Source organism: Calonectris borealis, chromosome 14 (genome assembly GCF_964195595.1).
Source record: "Calonectris borealis chromosome 14, bCalBor7.hap1.2, whole genome shotgun sequence".
NCBI lineage: Eukaryota > Metazoa > Chordata > Aves > Procellariiformes > Procellariidae > Calonectris > Calonectris borealis.
Window position 1 is genome coordinate 15,413,851 of NC_134325.1, and position 19,627 is coordinate 15,433,477.

At 35.7% G+C, this 19,627-nt stretch overlaps 1 protein-coding gene across 1 annotated transcript in view; it reads right to left on the reverse strand.

The window, feature by feature from the left end:
- LUZP2 (leucine zipper protein 2) overlaps nucleotides 1-19,627 on the reverse strand; it is a 198,991-nt gene that overhangs the window by 24,916 nt on the left and 154,448 nt on the right. Inside the window, exon 9 of the mRNA XM_075163293.1 lies at nucleotides 16,681-16,845. Coding sequence (XP_075019394.1) covers nucleotides 16,681-16,845 — 165 coding nt within the window. The remainder of the gene's footprint in view (nucleotides 1-16,680; nucleotides 16,846-19,627) is intronic.

Consider the following 19,627-nt stretch of genomic DNA (forward strand, 5'->3'; position numbering starts at 1 on the left):
AAGAATATTGTGGTAAAATACATAAATAATTCCGTCTCCAGACAAATAAAAGTATTCTTTTAGGCCCTAAACATGTGAAATGAGTGAATACATTTTAGGCTTCCTGAGACCTCACATGCATTCAAAATATAAAGATGGGAACAGATATAAATCAGGACGGCAAGTAAACTGCAGTTTGCATTCTGCATAGGAACATCAAAACTTTAGAAATATGCTATATTAAAAAGTTAAAAAATTAAAAATATCCAACTGCAGAGCACAGGTTGTACATCATTTGTACAAGTACTATACTGCACAGCAGGGTGGGTCTGGAGTTTCCATTTGTATTATGTGCTAAGATATCTACCACATCAGTATTCCACATTTCTCTTGACTCCTAGTACTTTGAGAAATTAAAAAAAAAAACCAAACACCAAAACTTCTTCAATAAATAATATATACATTTTAATCTCTAAATGACATATCTGGAGATAAGCTGTTTTTTATAATGTCTTCCTAATAGAGATTTAGGCTTGCTTGCTGTGACTGGAGATCTCAGATCAGCATGTGTAATATAGCACACTGAATATACTGTAAATATCTAGGCACAAAGTTATTGTTTGAGGATGAAGGGTCACCTTGACCAAGTTTAATTGCTTTTGGCACTTATGCAACCATTTTACTGCCTTTCAACAGAATTTTTATGCAAGTCAGTAACTTTGTTTTGTAGATTACTTCAAACAAAGCTAGCTGATGTGCTTCTGCTATTTTTGGCTCTAAATTCACATTGAAACAATTTTATGCAACTCTATTGAGGCTAGTCTAATCCTAAAATCATGCATTTGAGATGATGTTTTTTCACTTTTTTCTCCCACTTGATTTTCAGTGGAGTTAGACATTAACCTTATCTTTCTATCGTTGCAGTTCTCTAGGCCAGTGCTCTGCCACATCATGCCAGGAACTCGGAGGAAGATGAACCATGGAATCACCAAATCGTATATATTTTTTTCAAATGTCTCATAATTTGGAACTACAGCTGTGCTAAACTTCATGATGGTCCAAACTATGATATTACATTCACAACTGGAAATTGAGAGGAATTTGAGGGTTCCCTCAAGGTTAACATTTGCACAACTGAGCTCAAGTTCTAGCCCAACTACTGAGCTAGAAGTAACTCCGGCTCAGAGTACTTCTCTATACTCTGGTGTCTGTAATTTATTGGATAGCAGACAATGCCAACAGGTAAATAATTAATTTGTAAGGTATTCTATAGTCACTGTATCATCCTGCGTGCCTTTGGTGTTCATTCAATAGTACAGCAATTTAAAACGAATAAACAACGGAAAACAATTGGCAGAGCTCTGCAAAAACTGATGATTGTGACATACTACTAACGATACTAAATATCTCTTTTCAAACTTTCAAAGGAAAACAACAGCAGCTATAAAGTCATCTTAAGTACAGACAAATCAAGTGTTGCTGCTTCTGTACCCACGCTTTCAGCTGATCAGTGTCAGAAATGTAATAGTTTTTCTACTCTGTTCCCAGTGAGACCTGAACCTGCACAATTACTTGAGAGTTGGAAGAATTATGTGGTATTCTGACTCGGATCCTTAATATTGATAAAGAAACAACCAGTCATCTAAAGAGAGGAATATCGATACGAATAGATATTCATACAAATCAGCTGAGAACCTGCATTGTGTTTCTGTAAGATGCGCTATCTAGAAAGGACTATGTTCAAGGACCGTGCAGTTCTAATGCATCTTCAGAATGAGTCTAAAATCAGAAAATTATCCAAACCCACAATATAAGACCCAATCAATTGTAGCTATTCTAAAACAACTGGAAATCTCACTGAATTTTTAAAATAAAGGAATAAAATGTCAGAAAGGTAAAACTTCCATGTGGATAAAACACACCTGCAGTTTTGATTGCGTATAAGATGCTTCCAAATGCTGTCAGACTATTTCTGTTTTTAGTGTAAATCATTCGAGGGATCCCTTACCTTCAAAGGGCTGCGGAGTGCATGGGAAAGGAACATCGCAAATTGTGTTCTCAACAAGAAAAAAAAATCTTGAGAGCTGTAATGAATTTTTAACAGGTTTCCTCGTAAATAATGAGCACAAGGTCAAGACTTGGTCTTCTAAAAACATAAAATAGTCATATATACCCTTCCTCCATTGGAAAACTTGTGAGTGAAGAGTAGCGTTCTCCAAGTTTAAGAATAGGTATGGTGGATTTTGGTTACACTTCTTTTAGTAGGGAGAGCATTTATAGATGTATAGGGATGTGGTGCATACATCAGAATCCTGTATTGTGAAACTAGATTTAATCCAAAAGTTTTTCTTATTTCTTCATACTGGTGCCATACACCCTTAGACACAAAATACAGAGGGGCACTGGTTAAAGAAACCGCATTGGAAATGTATGTGATACAGGTAAGTGTCTACTTCAGTGCTTCTCCACGAACGCACTGCCAATATTTGACAGAATAAAACTGCTAAATGTAAGAAAGAACTACCTTTTCCTACCCTTGTAAGAACAGGGGGAGCAGGTTTCCTTTGGTTATCGGCCCTGCCTTAGAAGCACTGGATGGCAGGGGCAAGGACACAACTTGCAGCACAAAGCAGAAGGAGAGAGCAGCCCTTCTCCCTCTCCAGACAGGACGCCCACGCTGGATCAGTGACAATTTAGGCGAAGTTGTCAGCTAGCACAAGTGTGCTGCCTTACGATCATGAAGGATTTACTCCCTATCCTACTCACGTTTCTCCAGTGATGACTCCACAGCCCCACATTGATCGTTTCATATGCAAAATATGAATTTACAAATAACAGACCCAAGCTTTCATATAAGCTTTCTTCAGAATTATGCACAATTCTTGGCCATCTGAATTCAAAGGCATCCTTAAAGCTAAAAGGTTTCTCTCCCCGTGTTAAATTATGAAGATTATTTCACTTCTTTCCACACTTTTTTTTTTTTTTTTTTTAATTCCCTGAATCACCCATCCCTTTTTCATTCAGCACAGGCTTTTCACAGCACACCAAGATTAAGCGAAGTTTAGATTTGGAGACATGGCAGATGAAATATAATCTGTTCATCTGTTTGTATTTATCACTTTTTTTGCTGTGACTAATCTCTCCGCTAAATATGAATGTAGATTTTCTTCAAGTAACTGAACAAATTGAGCAATTGCCTGTATGAGCAATCACAATTCCATCTGCAAATACATTTTATTGCTCTTAAAACAGTTTCACAATAGCAGTATTAGTAACAACGACCAAGTAAGTTTTCCTCTTATGAACTTTTTCTGCCCGATAAGCTATGACCAAAAACTCATGACAAGTTTGTTGTTGGCAGTGACAGATTTTCCTTGTGCTGTGCATGAATCACTGATGTTGCTCACTGTACAGGAACAGAAGAACCCGCTCGTATACAAGCCCCGAGGAATGGATTGTGAACTTTCAGTGGTTATTGAAAGGCAGACTATTCGATCAGAAAAGAGAAAATAATATAAAATCACTATAGATAAATGCATAGAGCAATAAACTTATCTCTGTATAAACACACGTATAACCATTGGTATTTTCATTCTAATTGTACTTGATTGGTGAAAGATCTGGGTAACTCAGATGGATAGACAAACTTTACTTTGGACCAAGAATATGATCTTGGAATACAAAAATAGAGAATCGGCAGTCTGTTCAAAGCCCAAATAATTTCAGTTTAATCTAGTGGTTGATACTTCAATTACAGACCTTCCTTCATGGCAGAATTTGTGACAAGAAATTGTAGTAGAAATCCTGTATTTTCAAGAATAAACAGGAAAGAAATATAATAAATACTTCTGGACTTCGGTATAGGAGAGGTGAAGAAGTTCAAATAATTAAATGAGCCCATGCTTCATGCACCTAAAGTAACCTCACCATAAAAACTGAGTAAAGGAACTAAAGGTATTAGGCAAAAAAAATCTTTTAAGTACTCCACAGATGTTTAGAGATGGGGATGGGTGTAGAGGCTGTAGATGTACTTTGCAGCTGTATTTTTATTTGAATTCTCTAAAGAGAGTAGAAGCACTAACAACAATGTTGGCAATACCAGGGGTGGAGGAAGTGATATATAGCGGGGGAAATAGAGGAAAAAGATATTATACTGTTGGTTTTTGCATCATAACTCCCAGGTCTGTTTGATACATGTCTGCTTCTATCAAAGAATGTGCATTTTAGAAACGCATGGAGTTTTTTATTGCACGGTTTAATTAAAATATAAGGAAGCTTTCCTATCTAAAAGGAATTCATCCCTTTATTGCCTGTGAGCTATTTAGTTGTACTTACAAGCATAGTTTATCACCTGTTCCTGGCAAATGGGGCCGTATGTCCCTCGCAGGTCTGCTGATACCACAAACGTTCACCTACATTCCTGTTGAGAGCTTTTCTAATCAAGTAACTAACTACTGGAAAAATCTAAAATAGTCCTTAAAATAAAAACAAAGCAGGAAACAGCAAAGGCCACAGAATCTGCCTACAAAGCAAGAAGAGTCAGAAAATACTGAGCGGCATGACGCTGGGGCTGGAGAGTTTGCTTTAAACCAGCTAGGCTGCTAGTTCTTCTTCAGCTCTTTCTGCTGTCTGTTCTATCAGCTCTGGCTGCTCAGGACCGCTAAATTAAAGACAGCTGGGGTTACTGTTTGTAGTTTATTACTGTAATGGAAACATAAATTTATGAAGAGAAAAATAAAAATTGTAAGCTCCTTACTATTCTCCACAGTTATGCCAGTACTAAGAATGATACATTTCAGTCCCCTTCTACTCAATACTTGAAGGGTACTAAAACTGCAGAAAACACATTCCTGCTAGAATGCCATCACATATTTCCAAACTGACTGTTACACGGTCATGTTAGTATTATGATGCCTAAATAAACAGCATAGTAGTACTTGTACATAAATTCAGCCATGACAAATGCCATTATCTGTAACTTATAGCACTTCTGTTCTGGAGGGTAAGTGTACGTTCTGACAAATCATAAATATCTGAAATGTATATTTGTATTCCCATAAATACAGAGTGATTGTAAAGCCATTCTACAAAATACACCTAATCATCTAGTATTCCTAGGACCCTTTGCATAAAGTGATTGGTGAAATATTAAGCAGGTAGTTGTAATTATAAAATCGGTAATTAAAAAATTTTTAAAAATAGGACCATAATTAGAAGAGCTTCAGTTTTCACATCTCTACTTTTCAAAGTTTTCCATAATTCTTGATCCTTTGCCTAATGATTCCCGTAGCAAATAATTTAGAATAATGAAAGGTAGTCTAAATCCAAATTTCATCAAGATAATGGCAATCTTCATAGTAGAGACCAAGCAGGATTTACAAGGGGAAGAGGCAGCTGTTGGACATACTGTTTACTAATGCATAGATTTGTTTCCACATAATTTCTTTAATCACATTTTTTTCGTAGTAACTTTTGACTTAGTAGTACCTCATGTGCTTATCTGCATCCTTTTTTTTCATCATTTTGGGCTGCTGCCTGGATTACATGCCAGTATGTAATTTGCCAGGGCTGCACTGGAGTTGGTCGTGATATATTGGCTTCACAGAGAAAGACATTTTCATGCAGGCTTTTAAAAGTACAAAATGCATCATTCCATGCATTTGGAAAGAGCTTAACTCACATTAGTCCAATTTAAAGAATAAATAATAATGGACTGGACAGCAAAGTCAGGTGGCATTTTCCTCAGAGCAGTAGAACACTTCTAGGGGCACTCAGCAGCGATGATACAATATGTCAGATGCTAAATTATTGTGTAATGAAATTTACTGTCCTGGTCTACATTTTGTCTGTTCAGCTCTTTTATCTAATACCAAAAAACAAAATACGCTTAAGGGTAATAGAGAATAAGGGGTGGTTATAATTCTGCCTAGCTGAACTGTGGACTACAGGGGGAGAGGGAGAGTTACCTAGGTTTTTTTCTTCTAATGAATGTCCATGTAAGAACAGGCAGAATCTGGACTTCAGTTACACTGGGTCACAACACGCAAGATAGGAAAGAAGGTCTGAGTTATGTGTTTATAATTCCTTTTTGCTGAATTTCTGGTACCAAAGACATGGATGAAAGCATTATAAAGGAGTTTTTATACAAGTGGTAAACTGGTAGAATAAAATTTTCAAGGTATACATCAAAACTTTTATAGAAAATTTTTGTGGCAAATATTATGCCAGGTGAGACAGAAGAAGGGTTTTTTCTGTCCTTAGCGTATATGACGATATAATAAATTCACAGTGTAAAGCAACTTTCACTGATGTCAAAATATTACTCCAACATGGTAGCAGAGACCAGGGGTAGACAGCAGAAATCTATTTTTTGAGTGGCCTAGTTACTCGTGAACACTTCTGTCTAATGCCAGAACGCAATTAGCTCACTTGGTATGGAACACTTCACTTCAAATTTCTTTTAATAACTATTTGTTTAGCAGTAACACTTTATGTCTATTGTAAATATACGTGTAGCTAAAACAACAAGAAAAGAAAACAGAATTAATTAGGTTTGAGAACAGAAGTTTTTGTTGGATCATCATACATATAATAAGTATTATTAGAGAAAAAACTCGTTAATAGGTTTATACAAGTCAATTACACATATTACGTTATATCTAAACCTATAAGTTCACATTTCCTCAATAATAGCTAAATTTTACCCTAATTTTTTCTTATGGAGAGGGCAAGTTTGAATACCTAATATTTTGTGGTATGTAAAGTTCAAGGATGGCTAGAGAGATGGGTATATACTCAAGGGTACAACTACATGTAAAAATACGCCTTCTACTTCATGTATAAATATACCTTCTACTTCTTTTCATTTTTCCACCATTTCTAAACTTCAAAAACAGGCTATCCTTCACTTCAGAGGAGAAAATATCAAAACTTTCTTTTATAAAACTATTGAGATACTTAAGTGTCTTAAGGTGGTTTTTTTTCCTGACATTGTAATACTTAAGAAACTGAAACAACCAAATAAACACATTCTTTCAATAACAGTCTTGATTTTCTACAGCCATCACAAAGGAAAAGGCAATTAGCTGTGGGATGATGAACATTGTATAACACTGCTTATGCTTCAGAGCAGCAATAATACACACCATCAGAATATGCTTTATAGGGAATTACAGTCTTCCCAGATAGTCACAAACGCGAACATCTGTATTTTCGGGAAGACAGAGTCAAAGATGCCCAACCCCAGAAGAGTTCAGACCCCAGGAGGACCAACTCGGTGAAGCTGGAACCCTTCTGAACCACGAGCTGAGTTTCATAAACGAGGTCACTTGGAGAAATGTTTTTCCTTTTAAGACTTTGACTTTTTTCCCCAATCATGCCTTAAAAGAGGCTTTCTTATTGATTTAAGAAAAGGTAGGAATCCTGGTAGATGAAGCTTTTCCAAAATAAACTGTGTTTGCTTCCATTTGTCTGTTTCTCTAACAGTCCCTTCTTATGAAGAGAGTTGTTCTTATAAAAAAATACCTGACGATAAGATTACCATCATGACCACAGTTCCATCAACAGAGATGAGGACTATTATTTTTCAAAAGATATGAGAAAATAGGATTCTATAAATAATCCATAAACTATCTCAAAATATTTAGTAATAAAAAAGATGCAATAGTCAGTTATTATATGACTCCATTTTTCACTGCTTCAAACATTCAATTTAAGCACCATCCATTTAACTTTTAAGGATTTGAACAAATATAGGCTTGATACCAAAAGTTTTTTTTGTTTTAAGTGAATGTCTTCTTTTCCATTATATGAGAGCACATTCCTTCAGATTATGTTACTTTCTCATTGACAATGAAATAATATTTTATTTGTTATTTTCTTATTTTACATTTTATTTATTATTATTTTAACATACAATAATAAATGTAGAATAAGGGGAGGCTTAACAATTCTGGAAGATGATGAGACTTCAGGTGTAGGCCAGTAGGTGACTTCTTAAATTGTTCAAGACTAAATTGAACTTGAATGCCTTGGGTTTATCACCAGTCCATTCTGCATTTCTTACACTTTATGATTCAATGCAATGTTTTTAATCAAATCGCTAGAAATTCCTATTAATGGCCAAAATGCCCCGAGTCAGTCAATATTTTCTTTGTGAATATTTTCCAAATCACATCTTTGCTTAAATCAAATAAAAAGATCACTTAACTATCTCTAATGTTTCCCACTTGACTCCATACACATATATTAAGTGAAACTTTGTAACAGTAGATTAATAATACATATTGTATACAGGATACCCGCATTAATAATTTTCAAATAAATCTTTAATATATCCTCGGGTAGCAAAATTCCCTTGGGAGTACTTTCACATTTACATTCAAGTTCGTAAGCTACTTAAAATTATTAATTAGATCCTTTGCACATTTCGTGTCTTCTTTTACATGTAACATTGGTAGAAAAAAGTGCTAATACTAAGAAATCTTAAAATAAGTTTATTAATGTGCAACTGCAAAGGCACATAAATTCAGTTTTGTTTTCACTGCTCACATACGCATATTTTTTAACAGAATATGTAACAAACATGTCAGCTAGGAAAGTCACGAGATAAAACAATGTGTTACTACTTTTCTGCTAAACACAACTGTAACTAAAATTAGAAATACTGTACATTTCCCCAATCATCTCCAAGGTCACCGGGGGGAAAAAGAGAGAAACATTAAAAAAAACACATCACTTGATATGAGGTATGAGCAGGTGAGGAAAGATATCTCTAAAATAATAACATCTGAAAAGTAATTTAGGGGATCTTCTCTTTCTCCCTTTTCATAGAGAAAAAGACAAGTAAGCTTGTCCAGAAAGCTGCTGAACGTCACAGCAAGCCTGAGGCTGCTCTAGCACGGGGGCCTGGTTTTAGATTGAAGCAGATTTGAGAAGATGGATGTAAGCTGTCCTTGCTAATCCCCAAGTCCACGCGACACCATTAGCCATAGCTAACAATCGGTTTTTCTGATGTTATTTGAAACATCCCTTAAGAAATTTAAATTTGATATATTCATATCCCTTTTCAACCACTGTCAAGCGGTAACCCACGGTATTTTTAAGACATATTATGTACTAGATAGTGGGAGACTTTATAGAAACATCTGATAAGTAAAGACATTAATTAAAAAAGGGGATATTTGGAGTGAGACTTTGGAGTATTTTTCATGCACAGGCAAACTGACCTGCAGTTATCAGCCACAAAAAGTGCAGTAATAAATGGTTACCAGTTACCTCTTCAGCCCATTAGCCCATTGCTAATTTTAGAGTTGAACCCTGGGGTAATGGGCCAGGCCAGCTACTTATACTCTGTAACAAACAGGAGCGAGGTCAAATAGTTAATGAAATGAAGATAATTATAAAGATCGTGTCACTAAAACTTGAAGGAGAATGATACTGGTTTTGGATTATGGACTAAATAAGAGATGCCAGGTGCTTTTTTTCCAATTTCCCTTGATTGTACTCAGTTGAAAAAAAACTCAAACTAATTTACTATCAAGATAATGTGCTAATAATGAAGACTTCTTTAAAGTGAGTAATAAAAGCAAAGAGCTTCAGCTTTCAATTTAATGATCTCTGGTGTTAAACGTTTTCCAGCATGTAATAAAATTTTATTAAAAATTAGTCACTGAAGAAAAAGGGCTGTAGAAAAAGTTCCGTGGAAGCTTTCTGAGGCAACAGCAAAAACATACTCAAACTGAAGAAAATTCTGGAAATAAAAGATATGAGGAAGAGTTCCCATACTCTTATGAATCATCCTTAACAAAAATACAAGACTGTGATTGGCATCTAGTTGATCCTAATGAGAATGAAAGTCTATAAGCCCAGAGAGAGCTATAAAAAACAGAACGGGAGAGACTTACATGAAGAAATAGGTCATGCTAGTCATGCTTCTGCAGTTAAATTACCTTTTATCTTTTTAAAAACAAATTTCTTACTACGGTAGCCTTACAGATACCCATAGTACCTGAGATTTCTATGGTGAGTACCTTAGGAGGAGACACGTATTCGTTACTCTCTTTGAAAATAAATTCTGAAACAATGGATAGTGTCATTTTTCAATGCTGTTTTCTTCTCATAATGTTTATGTGCTAGGAAAGGGTTATATGATTGTATGTCATTACCGCGTACTACAAAATGTGGCTGACTCTGCATTTAGTAATTGCCTTTTTCTTTTTTTAATTACAGTTTTCCATTGCTGAATGCAATGATGTACAGGTCACTGAAACTGCAGGTGTCAGTGATATCTCATTAACTCTGGCAGAAGGAGAGTTTGAGGCAACAAAAGTAGAAAAGCACTGAGGTACCACAGAGGCAGACTTCCTAAGGCTTTAATGGAGCGCAAATCTATTCACCGCCCTCAATGCTCTTGCTGTTTACTTATAGCTGACCACAGATATTATATTTTGTGCCCTTGGGTTCAACCTCTGTTTCCTCTGATAAAGTTGGGGTTTTTTTCCCTCAATTGTGAGCATACAATTAATTTCCAAATAAATCCGACCACGCCATGCTATATCTGTATTGGTTTGTATTATCCTGGAGCTCAATTAAGTGAAAAGTTCTGTTCTATTTGTTTTTCACAGTTACATAGAATTTTCATTTACCATAGCAGCCAACAAAACAGGCTTAATTTTTGTTTAAAACCTGTCATTTTTTCAGGTCTAACCTTGTATTTTGCAATCTTTTTGAAACAGACCCTTTAAAGAAGCTGCCTCAGACAATACTGGACTCTGCTCTCTGCTATCTGAATGCTCATTTTATAGGAAAAGAAATAGCATTATGAGATTTATTATTCTTAAATTCAAGGAAGGAATACATGTCAGAAAAGAATACTTAGCTAGACAGAATGAGAGAATAATGCTGAAAATTAGTAAGTTAGGAGAAACGACGAGGAGTATTTAGCAATAAAGAACAGGAGAATGAAAGCAAGCAGGGAAATAGAGGAAAAAACCTGACTACTAGAGCCCTTCTCTTCCCTCATGGTCTGAAATACCAGACAGATGCAGAGAATGATTCAGGCAAGAGCGAGGAAGTACGCAGCAAAAATCAATGGAAAATTGGAAAAGAACAGTCACAACTATTTTACGTTTTAAAGCTTTGCTCTTCCAAATCCACAAAACGGAGACTATGTTACCAAAAAGCATATAGACATTGTGAATTTTAGATATCCAATTCATCTCACTAATATCTTTTTTAATTCAGACTAGCATCTTTTATTTTTCAGAAGTCCATTTGCCCATCTTTCTGCCTCTGGGGTGGGGTTATTACACACAAGATTTGGGGTGCTTCCTGACATATGCCATAATGTCAGTTTGAAATGTAATGCCTAAAGAGAAGTAACTTCCAAGGTATGTTTTCAGCATGTTATACAGAGATCACCCTGAGTAAAAATAATCAGACACATTAGAAAATCTTTCAGTGTCTTAATCCTTCCTATAAGGACAAAAATAAGTCCATAATTATACTTGTGTTGTTTCATAGATTCTTGAGCAAAAAATTTGCAATTGCTTTGTTCAAAGGGTCAGAACCTTCATTTATACTGGAATATTGTGATAAACTATATGAACGCTAATAGCGCTCATTTTAGAAAACAGAAATTATTTCCTTAAGTTCTCATTTAGGTTTCTTTCTTGACCTACAAAGGGAGAGAGATGGGATGATACATTGCTACATTCAGCTGGTTAATTTTGCATGAATCTGAAGCTATTCTGTTAGATTTCTAGAATCTACAAAAACACTCTTAAAAGACAATTTAAAAAAAACTTTGTTCAGTCTTCATAAAGGTGGATTGGGTCCAACCTACATATTCCAGACATTTCTTCATTCCTTAAATATGTATTTGTATATTTGGAAGAAAGGTACACATTAACTATATTTCTTTTTTCAAATTTCTAGTCAAATTACATAATTATAATAGCCTACAGTATTATCAATAATATAATAATTGTATAACTAATATTTAGTACAAATAATTAACTATTGTATTATTATTTTATATAAATATTTATATCAAACATTTCTACTTTCGTAGAATGAAATGGATAAGGTCTAGAGCCTAAGAAATATTCTGGCTTCCTAGATAAATCATAGATCCTTATAAATAGTTTTTTAAAAAAACTTCAAAACCCCTGATTAGATTAGTGAAGAAGCCAAGACTCTTGACACTACGATCATCTTTTTCAGCAGCTTTGCTCTGTGTCTGTAGTAGATGCTCAGTATCTATGCGCTCAGAATAACTCTGAGCTTAAATTTAACCTGAATACGTTATTTATGTCCCAACACAGAAAACTCAGCCTCTTAATTTCCTATATGGCCATTTCAAAATGCTTTTTAGAGTCTACGTTCTTTCTTGACCAACTTCCCAGACTTGTACCTTCTCTGAACAGTCTCACAAGCTCTCCTCATTCCTGCTCCAGCAAGAACACTTTCTTAGGCTTAATGAAGATATAAAGTTGCCCAAGCTTACTTTGATGGGGAATGAATGAAGTATTATTTCCAAATAAAAGGAGGATGGTCCACAGTACTTTAACTTTTCTGAATTTTTACACTGATCAACGTATGCTGGAGTCCACAATATTCACAATATATGCGAGGCAGAGGCAATGGCTCTTCGCAGCAGTTTTTAACACAAAAGTGATGCATTTTCTTGTGAGAAGTTTAAATCTTTTAAAAATGGAGCGGCAGTTCCCCTTTCAGTCTGTACTATAAATCTCTACAGAAGGATAGTTCTCATTCTTATTCAGCCTGTATTGCCTCCATCAAGACTAGGACACTGAAGTGGCATTCATAGGTGGTCTTTCCACCCACGCTATGCACAATATGGGAGGGGGTGTTATTCTTCACAGTTTGAAATCCATGTGTATTTCCACTCTTAAAATAGTGCAGTTCACAAAATACACAAAAACCACAGGGCACTTATAATGAAGGAATTAATTCATGAATACATGAAACCATGTTTTTGCATTAGGCAAAAACACTATAGAGCAAACTAGTCACTATTATTCTGGTATCTGTGTCACTGTATTCCCCATCATTTGTGTATTTAAATTCAAAAGTCTATTGGAAATAGACTTTTCTTCTGTTTCACTTCTGATTTTGGTTTGCCCTTCATTTTCCACAGTGTTATTAAAGCTCATTTTGTTGCGTTTGGAGCACAGGTATCTTTACGCTGCACAGCCAAAGATATTTGAATGATACCTCTTATTACAATTTTTATTTTTTTATAAGGTATAATGCTAACCTTTTTCAGAAGGAGGAATTAAAACAAATGGAGTAAGAATGCATTCCATCCACTAACTCCACGTAAATTCACAGACTTGTTTGTTATGCCGAGACACAGTAAGTGCAGAAAATACCTCAATAGGAAGTCGGTACCAGTGCTCTGATTCACGGATTATACCAACCCACATTTCCCACGGCAGGTAGCCTAGTAAATGTTACGGTTTCCATCCGTTAACAATACTCTAAGTACCCAGGTCTTTAGGCACTCATCTAGCGATTAAAAAGGAAAGTGGAGTTTCAGTCCTCCTCCTTTCTCTTCATTTTTCTCTTTCCTCATCACCTCTGTAATGGGAATGAGGCAAAGAAATTGCTACAACAAAAGCCAGATCTGACAACTCTCAGCTAGTTTGGAAGCATTTTCCACTGGCAGAACACAGAATGGTTATTGCTGCGACATTACAGTGCAAAAGAAACTATATAATAAAAATAATCGTCAACAATCCAGAAAGTTAAAGACCTCATAGTTCAGGATTAATAATCAGCCTCCTTGTTATGCTCAGTTTTAGTTGTTAGTGTCATTGGACTTGTATGCACAGAGCCCTAAATCCATTTGTAATGGTCAATGCTTTCAGCACCAGTATTGGTGTTATGTCAGGTACATGACAGGTAAAATGGTTTTGGTCTGAAATACTAGCGCCAGTTCAAATGGTAAATTCTGTATTTTACATTCTTGGACATTGTAAATATTAACTCATTTAAGATGTCGCAAAACACACCTCAGACTGATACTGCTTTTGATCACTTTAAGGGAACTTCTTCTATGATTGAAATGAAGAATTTCCCTTTACTACCCGCTCTTCCAAATCACTGAGCTATCCAGAGCAACTTTTCCGCACTGATTGAGGCATTTTTATGCACCGATTTGCACTGATTTTTTTTAAACCTGATTTATGCTTCTTTATATCACATTCTCTAAGACCAAAATACCTCACTAGGAAATCAATTTTTAAAATGAACCTTCCCAAGAAATTTGGCAATTTGCTTTCCTAATTATCCGTTCATACACCATGTTCTTGTGCTAAATATAATCTCTAACAAGCACTCAGGTATTATGGTCACCAATTATGAATACAAATATACAACCTACTTATTTGCACCTTTTTATTTTTTTTAAGCAGGAAACTCCCCAGTCCCAGGGTTGATTGCCTCCAAGTGATACAGGTATCGTATCATACATCGTATGATGTACCCTTCAATGGATTTTGACATTTTTATAAAGCAATTTTTAGGCTGGATGAGAATATCTTTGAAATAAGATATTTACCAGACAAATCATCATTTCTGTCCTGAAGGTGAAACTGCTGCTTATCAGACATGACAAGATGCGTAAGTGCTGCTCAGTTCCCATTTTTACATACGAAAACACATTTAAGTAATCGCACACATTTATATTCACCTAAAAATACTAGCCTGCTATATCAAAATGTTTATGCAAATCTAATAAAAAAACCCAAAGTTATACATCTGTAGTTAGAGTTAGTTAGTTTGTAAGAGGAAGAAAAAGCCAAGGAAAAGATACATAAGAAGGGATGTCATCATAAAAAAAAGCCTTCTATAATACAGCTCAAGTGCAGAGGGTATAATTCTGGACTGACTATGATTCTTTGACAACCTATTTCACAGTAGCAGATTTCAGTGGTTTTATAATCACAGATAATGCACAGATTTATTATAATGAGGTGTCAACGTGTGGAAAAGGAGGATTGCAGACCATTATTTTCTCAGACATTTTCATGGCATATGCCAAGTGCAGAGAAATGTGAGCGATGTCTATTAAAGGGGCAGTATAACTCATTCAAGCACTTTTGGATACAGAGGACCAAATGCTGGTTCTCAAAAGGCAGCAGCACAGAAATACTGATACATTTTACAAAACAGGAACATTAAACACAAAATCATATGATCATGGGAAAAAAAAAGGAAGAGTATCCTGTGTTTCAGTCAAATATCAAAAATCTAATTCTAATCTCTGCACTGTATGGCCATTTCCTTCGTTGCGCTACTGTAATATCTGTAAAACCAAAGAGACCTCAAATGCTTCAAAGGCTCTGACCCTACACCAATCTTAAACACAGGCATAGTGGCATGTTGGGCCTTATCCTTCAGTACACCTACGCTTTCATGGCAGAGGCACAAACGCTTCCAACCTGAAGAGAAGGACAATAAGAACAAGATAGACAATTCTACAGCCTCAGTAATTAGGAAAAATGTGCTCCTGAGATCCCAGAGGGAAGCTGGGGTCTGTATGACCTACAAAAGAAGAGATCACTCTCCTGCAGAACATAGAACCAGTGATCTTAATCTAAATAAGCACTAATATCCCCATGTTCTGCTATTAATTAATACAGTGCTTTGTTTCCAGAGGTAATAATTTTTGGGAATGAAGGTTTCTTCCTATTAAGGAACCGACAATCGTTATTGGAAGAGTAGCAATGTGAGATCCAGTTTTACAATTATATTCTGCTTTCTGAAATTATATTTCAATTTTAATTACATACAGAAAGATTATCAATTTTTGACTTCAGCCTCTGTATTAACAGTGAATATCAACAGCTGCCGCATAAAAATTACAAATTGGCTATGATTTAGCAATTCCTATTTATATTTCAGGAAAGAGTTTTGGAATTTAAGGAGGACTGAAGGATGTCCTTCAATCATTCTTCTGTAAAACTTCCTTTTTAACTGGAATCACAGATTTCTTCAAGATGTATTGGATCTGTTGAATACATAAGCAAAATGCAATCCTGGAGATGAAAATTACCAGGCCAGTTGTTAATCACTGTAAATCTTGACTGTATTAAAATGCTTGAATCTATTGAATCAAAACACTTTTCATCAAATTTTTTCTCATGCTTTCTCCTAAACTGTCCTTCCCATCTTGCATGATTGGAATATTCCCTATGGCCTATCATCAATTCCATAGATCCCTTTCGGCAAATTTGATTTGAGTGTCCCAGATTATTTTATGTTTTCATATCAGTCTTTTTCACTAAAAAAACATGATAAGCAAAAACTGTCTTACTGTTTAGTGCCATATTACCAGAAACTCACCATCAGTGCCTGACAGGTAAATAATCCTATGAATTAGCATCCTCACTTATTTTAGATGCAAATCCATCTTCCTTGTAGATTTTTTATGCAGACATGGTCCATTTAGCAAGTGACAGATAAGATTTTGTTCCTCAGCAAAAAAAGTAGCTGCTTCCCTACTTCAAAAAAAAGTTTATTGACATCAGAAACAGGCTTAGAATTATCCTCAAAATTCATCCTAATCTTTCAATGAATTTAAAATCCTCCTTAGTTCCAGTTTGATGCTCTTACAGTACAAACTTTCAGATGTTTAAAAAAAAAAAAAAAAAAAGGAGAGAGAAACCATACCTTGGTGCTTGTCACTTGAAATGGAACTTTTGAGCCCTTTGTAACTGGGGATGTCAGCTTCTCAGCTGGTTTTGAAGGGATTAGATTCGTAGCGGGAGGCTGATTGTGCAGAACGGAAGACAGGCAAAGCTGCACCGTCTCCTTCAGAGCTTTCAGCTGTGACTCCTGGGGAAAAAAAGAAATCATCAGTTCTCCAAGATGTGTTATTATGAAGAGAATTGCTTGCTTTCTCTCTCTGCATTAAACCAAACATTTGTGAGCAGCTGCTGTTTTTTCTTATTAACGGAAGAAATTAAGGTTGTTTAAAGCAGTTTTTTTATATGATTAGGTTACTGTGCATTACACACCAAACTGCCCATTGCACTCTTCCCTTTCTTCCACGCAGTTCTATCCACATTGATTATTGCAAATAATTATTAAATATTATTTTATCTCAAAAGAAACAAAAATACAATACAGTGTCCAGACTTGTATATGTAACAGTTAGGGAGAAGTAGATGTTCACAAGTATTGCAGAGACACAGACTTTGCATGGAATTTTGTTTATAATGTTCAAAATAATTAGTGTATTTCCACAGGTTATAAAGATTGATTTTAATCCAACAGAAAGACGACTTCCCTCATGAACATACATGTGCATATTATGCTGTTGCACTCTATAGTAAATAAACCATAGGTCTTTCTGTCTGTTAAGAATATGATTGTCCAGATCTATTGCTGTCCATCACGCCAAACTGAAACTTTTAAATGGTGAGGTGCTTGCAACTGGTGGTAGAACACTGCTACGTTACTCACCGAAATACAGATAGATGTATTAATGAAAATAGCAGTCTGTCATCGAAATAAGCTGAGACAGTAAGAACAGTGAGATCACTATGGCACTGAGGAAATCTTGCTGCTCCGTCACAGCAAGTCATTTAGAGTCAAATGTTAGATATTGAGGTAACTTCCTTATACTCATTTCAGGTTGAGTTAGGCAGTATTTGGCCTTAAAAGAAATCTTGTTCTTATTCTTTGGTTTAAGAACTTGCCTATAAATACAGGCTACATCAGCACATTTTGACCTTCAAAGTTTTTTTCTGAAGATACATAGATCAGGGATTGTGAGGTATACCATGGCAAAAGTTGGTGGAAAATATATGTATATGTAACATATTACACACTACATACTACGTATGTGAAATATTACATATACAATATGAAAATATTTCACAGTCATACGAATCCTAAGCAATGGCATTCAGTATACACCGCCTTATTTTAGTTTATTTGCTGAACAAATGTTTTTTAGAAGCCAACAAATATTCCATGTTTTACATCAGATAACAAACTTCCGCTGAACTGGAACCAGGGAATGTATCTCATAACTGGGAAAATCTGAGTGTTTCTTTAAAAACAAACAAACAAAAACCAGTTAGTAGGGTACATTTCAAAGGTAGGATCAAAGACAACCATAAAAAGACTATTAATGCACAGCACAATAAAGAAAATCGAAGAAATAGGAGATGGAATGGAGTTTGTTTTGTTTGCAAACAGACAAAATTGAATGTCTTTCCCTTAAGATGTGTGCAGTGAAGAGGAATGCCAGCTTATCATCAAAGAGGACAGCACTTTGTATCAATAACTACTTATTAAAATGTATGAACCTCGAGTCAGACTGATACGTCTCTGACCTAATGGCAGTGTAAAAGAGAAGGGATTACTTTATCCATCTGACTTCGGGATCTTTTAATTTCTAAATGACAACAGAAGATCTTAGCACACTTCTTTTCATGTAATATGCCTTTTCACCTACCTTTTCAAGAAGTGACTGCACAGCGAACATAAATCACTATTTGACATAGTCAAAATAAGCTCAGACACCAAACTGGCAGAGGTAGCAGATTCTCTAATTTTGCTTGAAGGTATGGACTCAGCCATTATAGCACTATATGACCCGATGCTCCCTGCAAATCACACTGATCTGAAACCACACTCCTCCCATCCAGAAATCCCTCTGGATAATTTCTTGTCCTCCAATCTCCTGCCCCCACCATCCAGTGCTTGTTCTGCCTTGCCTATGGCCAGTCATTTTGCCATTCCAAAAGCAAAAGCAGAATATTTTGTTTTCATCCTGTGGGTAGCAAAATTCAATTTTGACTTTGCTGATAGGAGATGTATAAATGGGCAGCACGAGAGTACAACTAAAGGAAACATTATTGGAACCAGGGATGTGGTTTGACAAAGTTCTCAATAACCTTGCATAGACGTGCTCGTGGTCAAAAGAGGCTGCTTGCTGGTTTGTGTCATATGCTGCCAACATATGACACATGTCTTCAGATTTCCCAGATCTGTTTATACTCTTGTCATGTGGTTGGACCCAATATAGAATAATTTGGGCTGAGGTAATGCAAAAATTGTCAGTCTTCCAAGAGTCCATCATGGGAACTAGAAAAGTGCTGTAGTGTAAATAGACTTGTGAGAGACACCGGGTCCACTATCAGCACAAACTAATATTTAAGAGAAAAGCCTGATACCCTCCCAAAAGAAAAATACAATTTAATGCCTATTTATAGGCAAAGTCTGAGATTCGATCACTCGATCATTCATTTCAAATACAGCTCATGTTGCAAAAACGCACACTGCTTTACTCATTGCTTCCATTCCTTTAGCTGAAACTGTGCGCTAACACTGTCAAAACAGTTAAGGCCAAGTCTTCACTGAAGACATGGATGGACTATGGGCCGTCTCTAACTCTTTTAAGTTCATAGTTCATACAGAAAAGCTCTTAACCAGGGGAAAAAGGTACCTGCAACTTCAATGGTTTTATTACTCTGCAGTGAGAACCAGTCAAACATAGGTATTTCTAGTATCATGAAACTGTCTCACAATTCTCACCGGCATGAACTTTGCCTTTTTCCTTCATTTGCGCTGCCTTTTTAACTCCTGCTTGCCATTTCCACTGCAC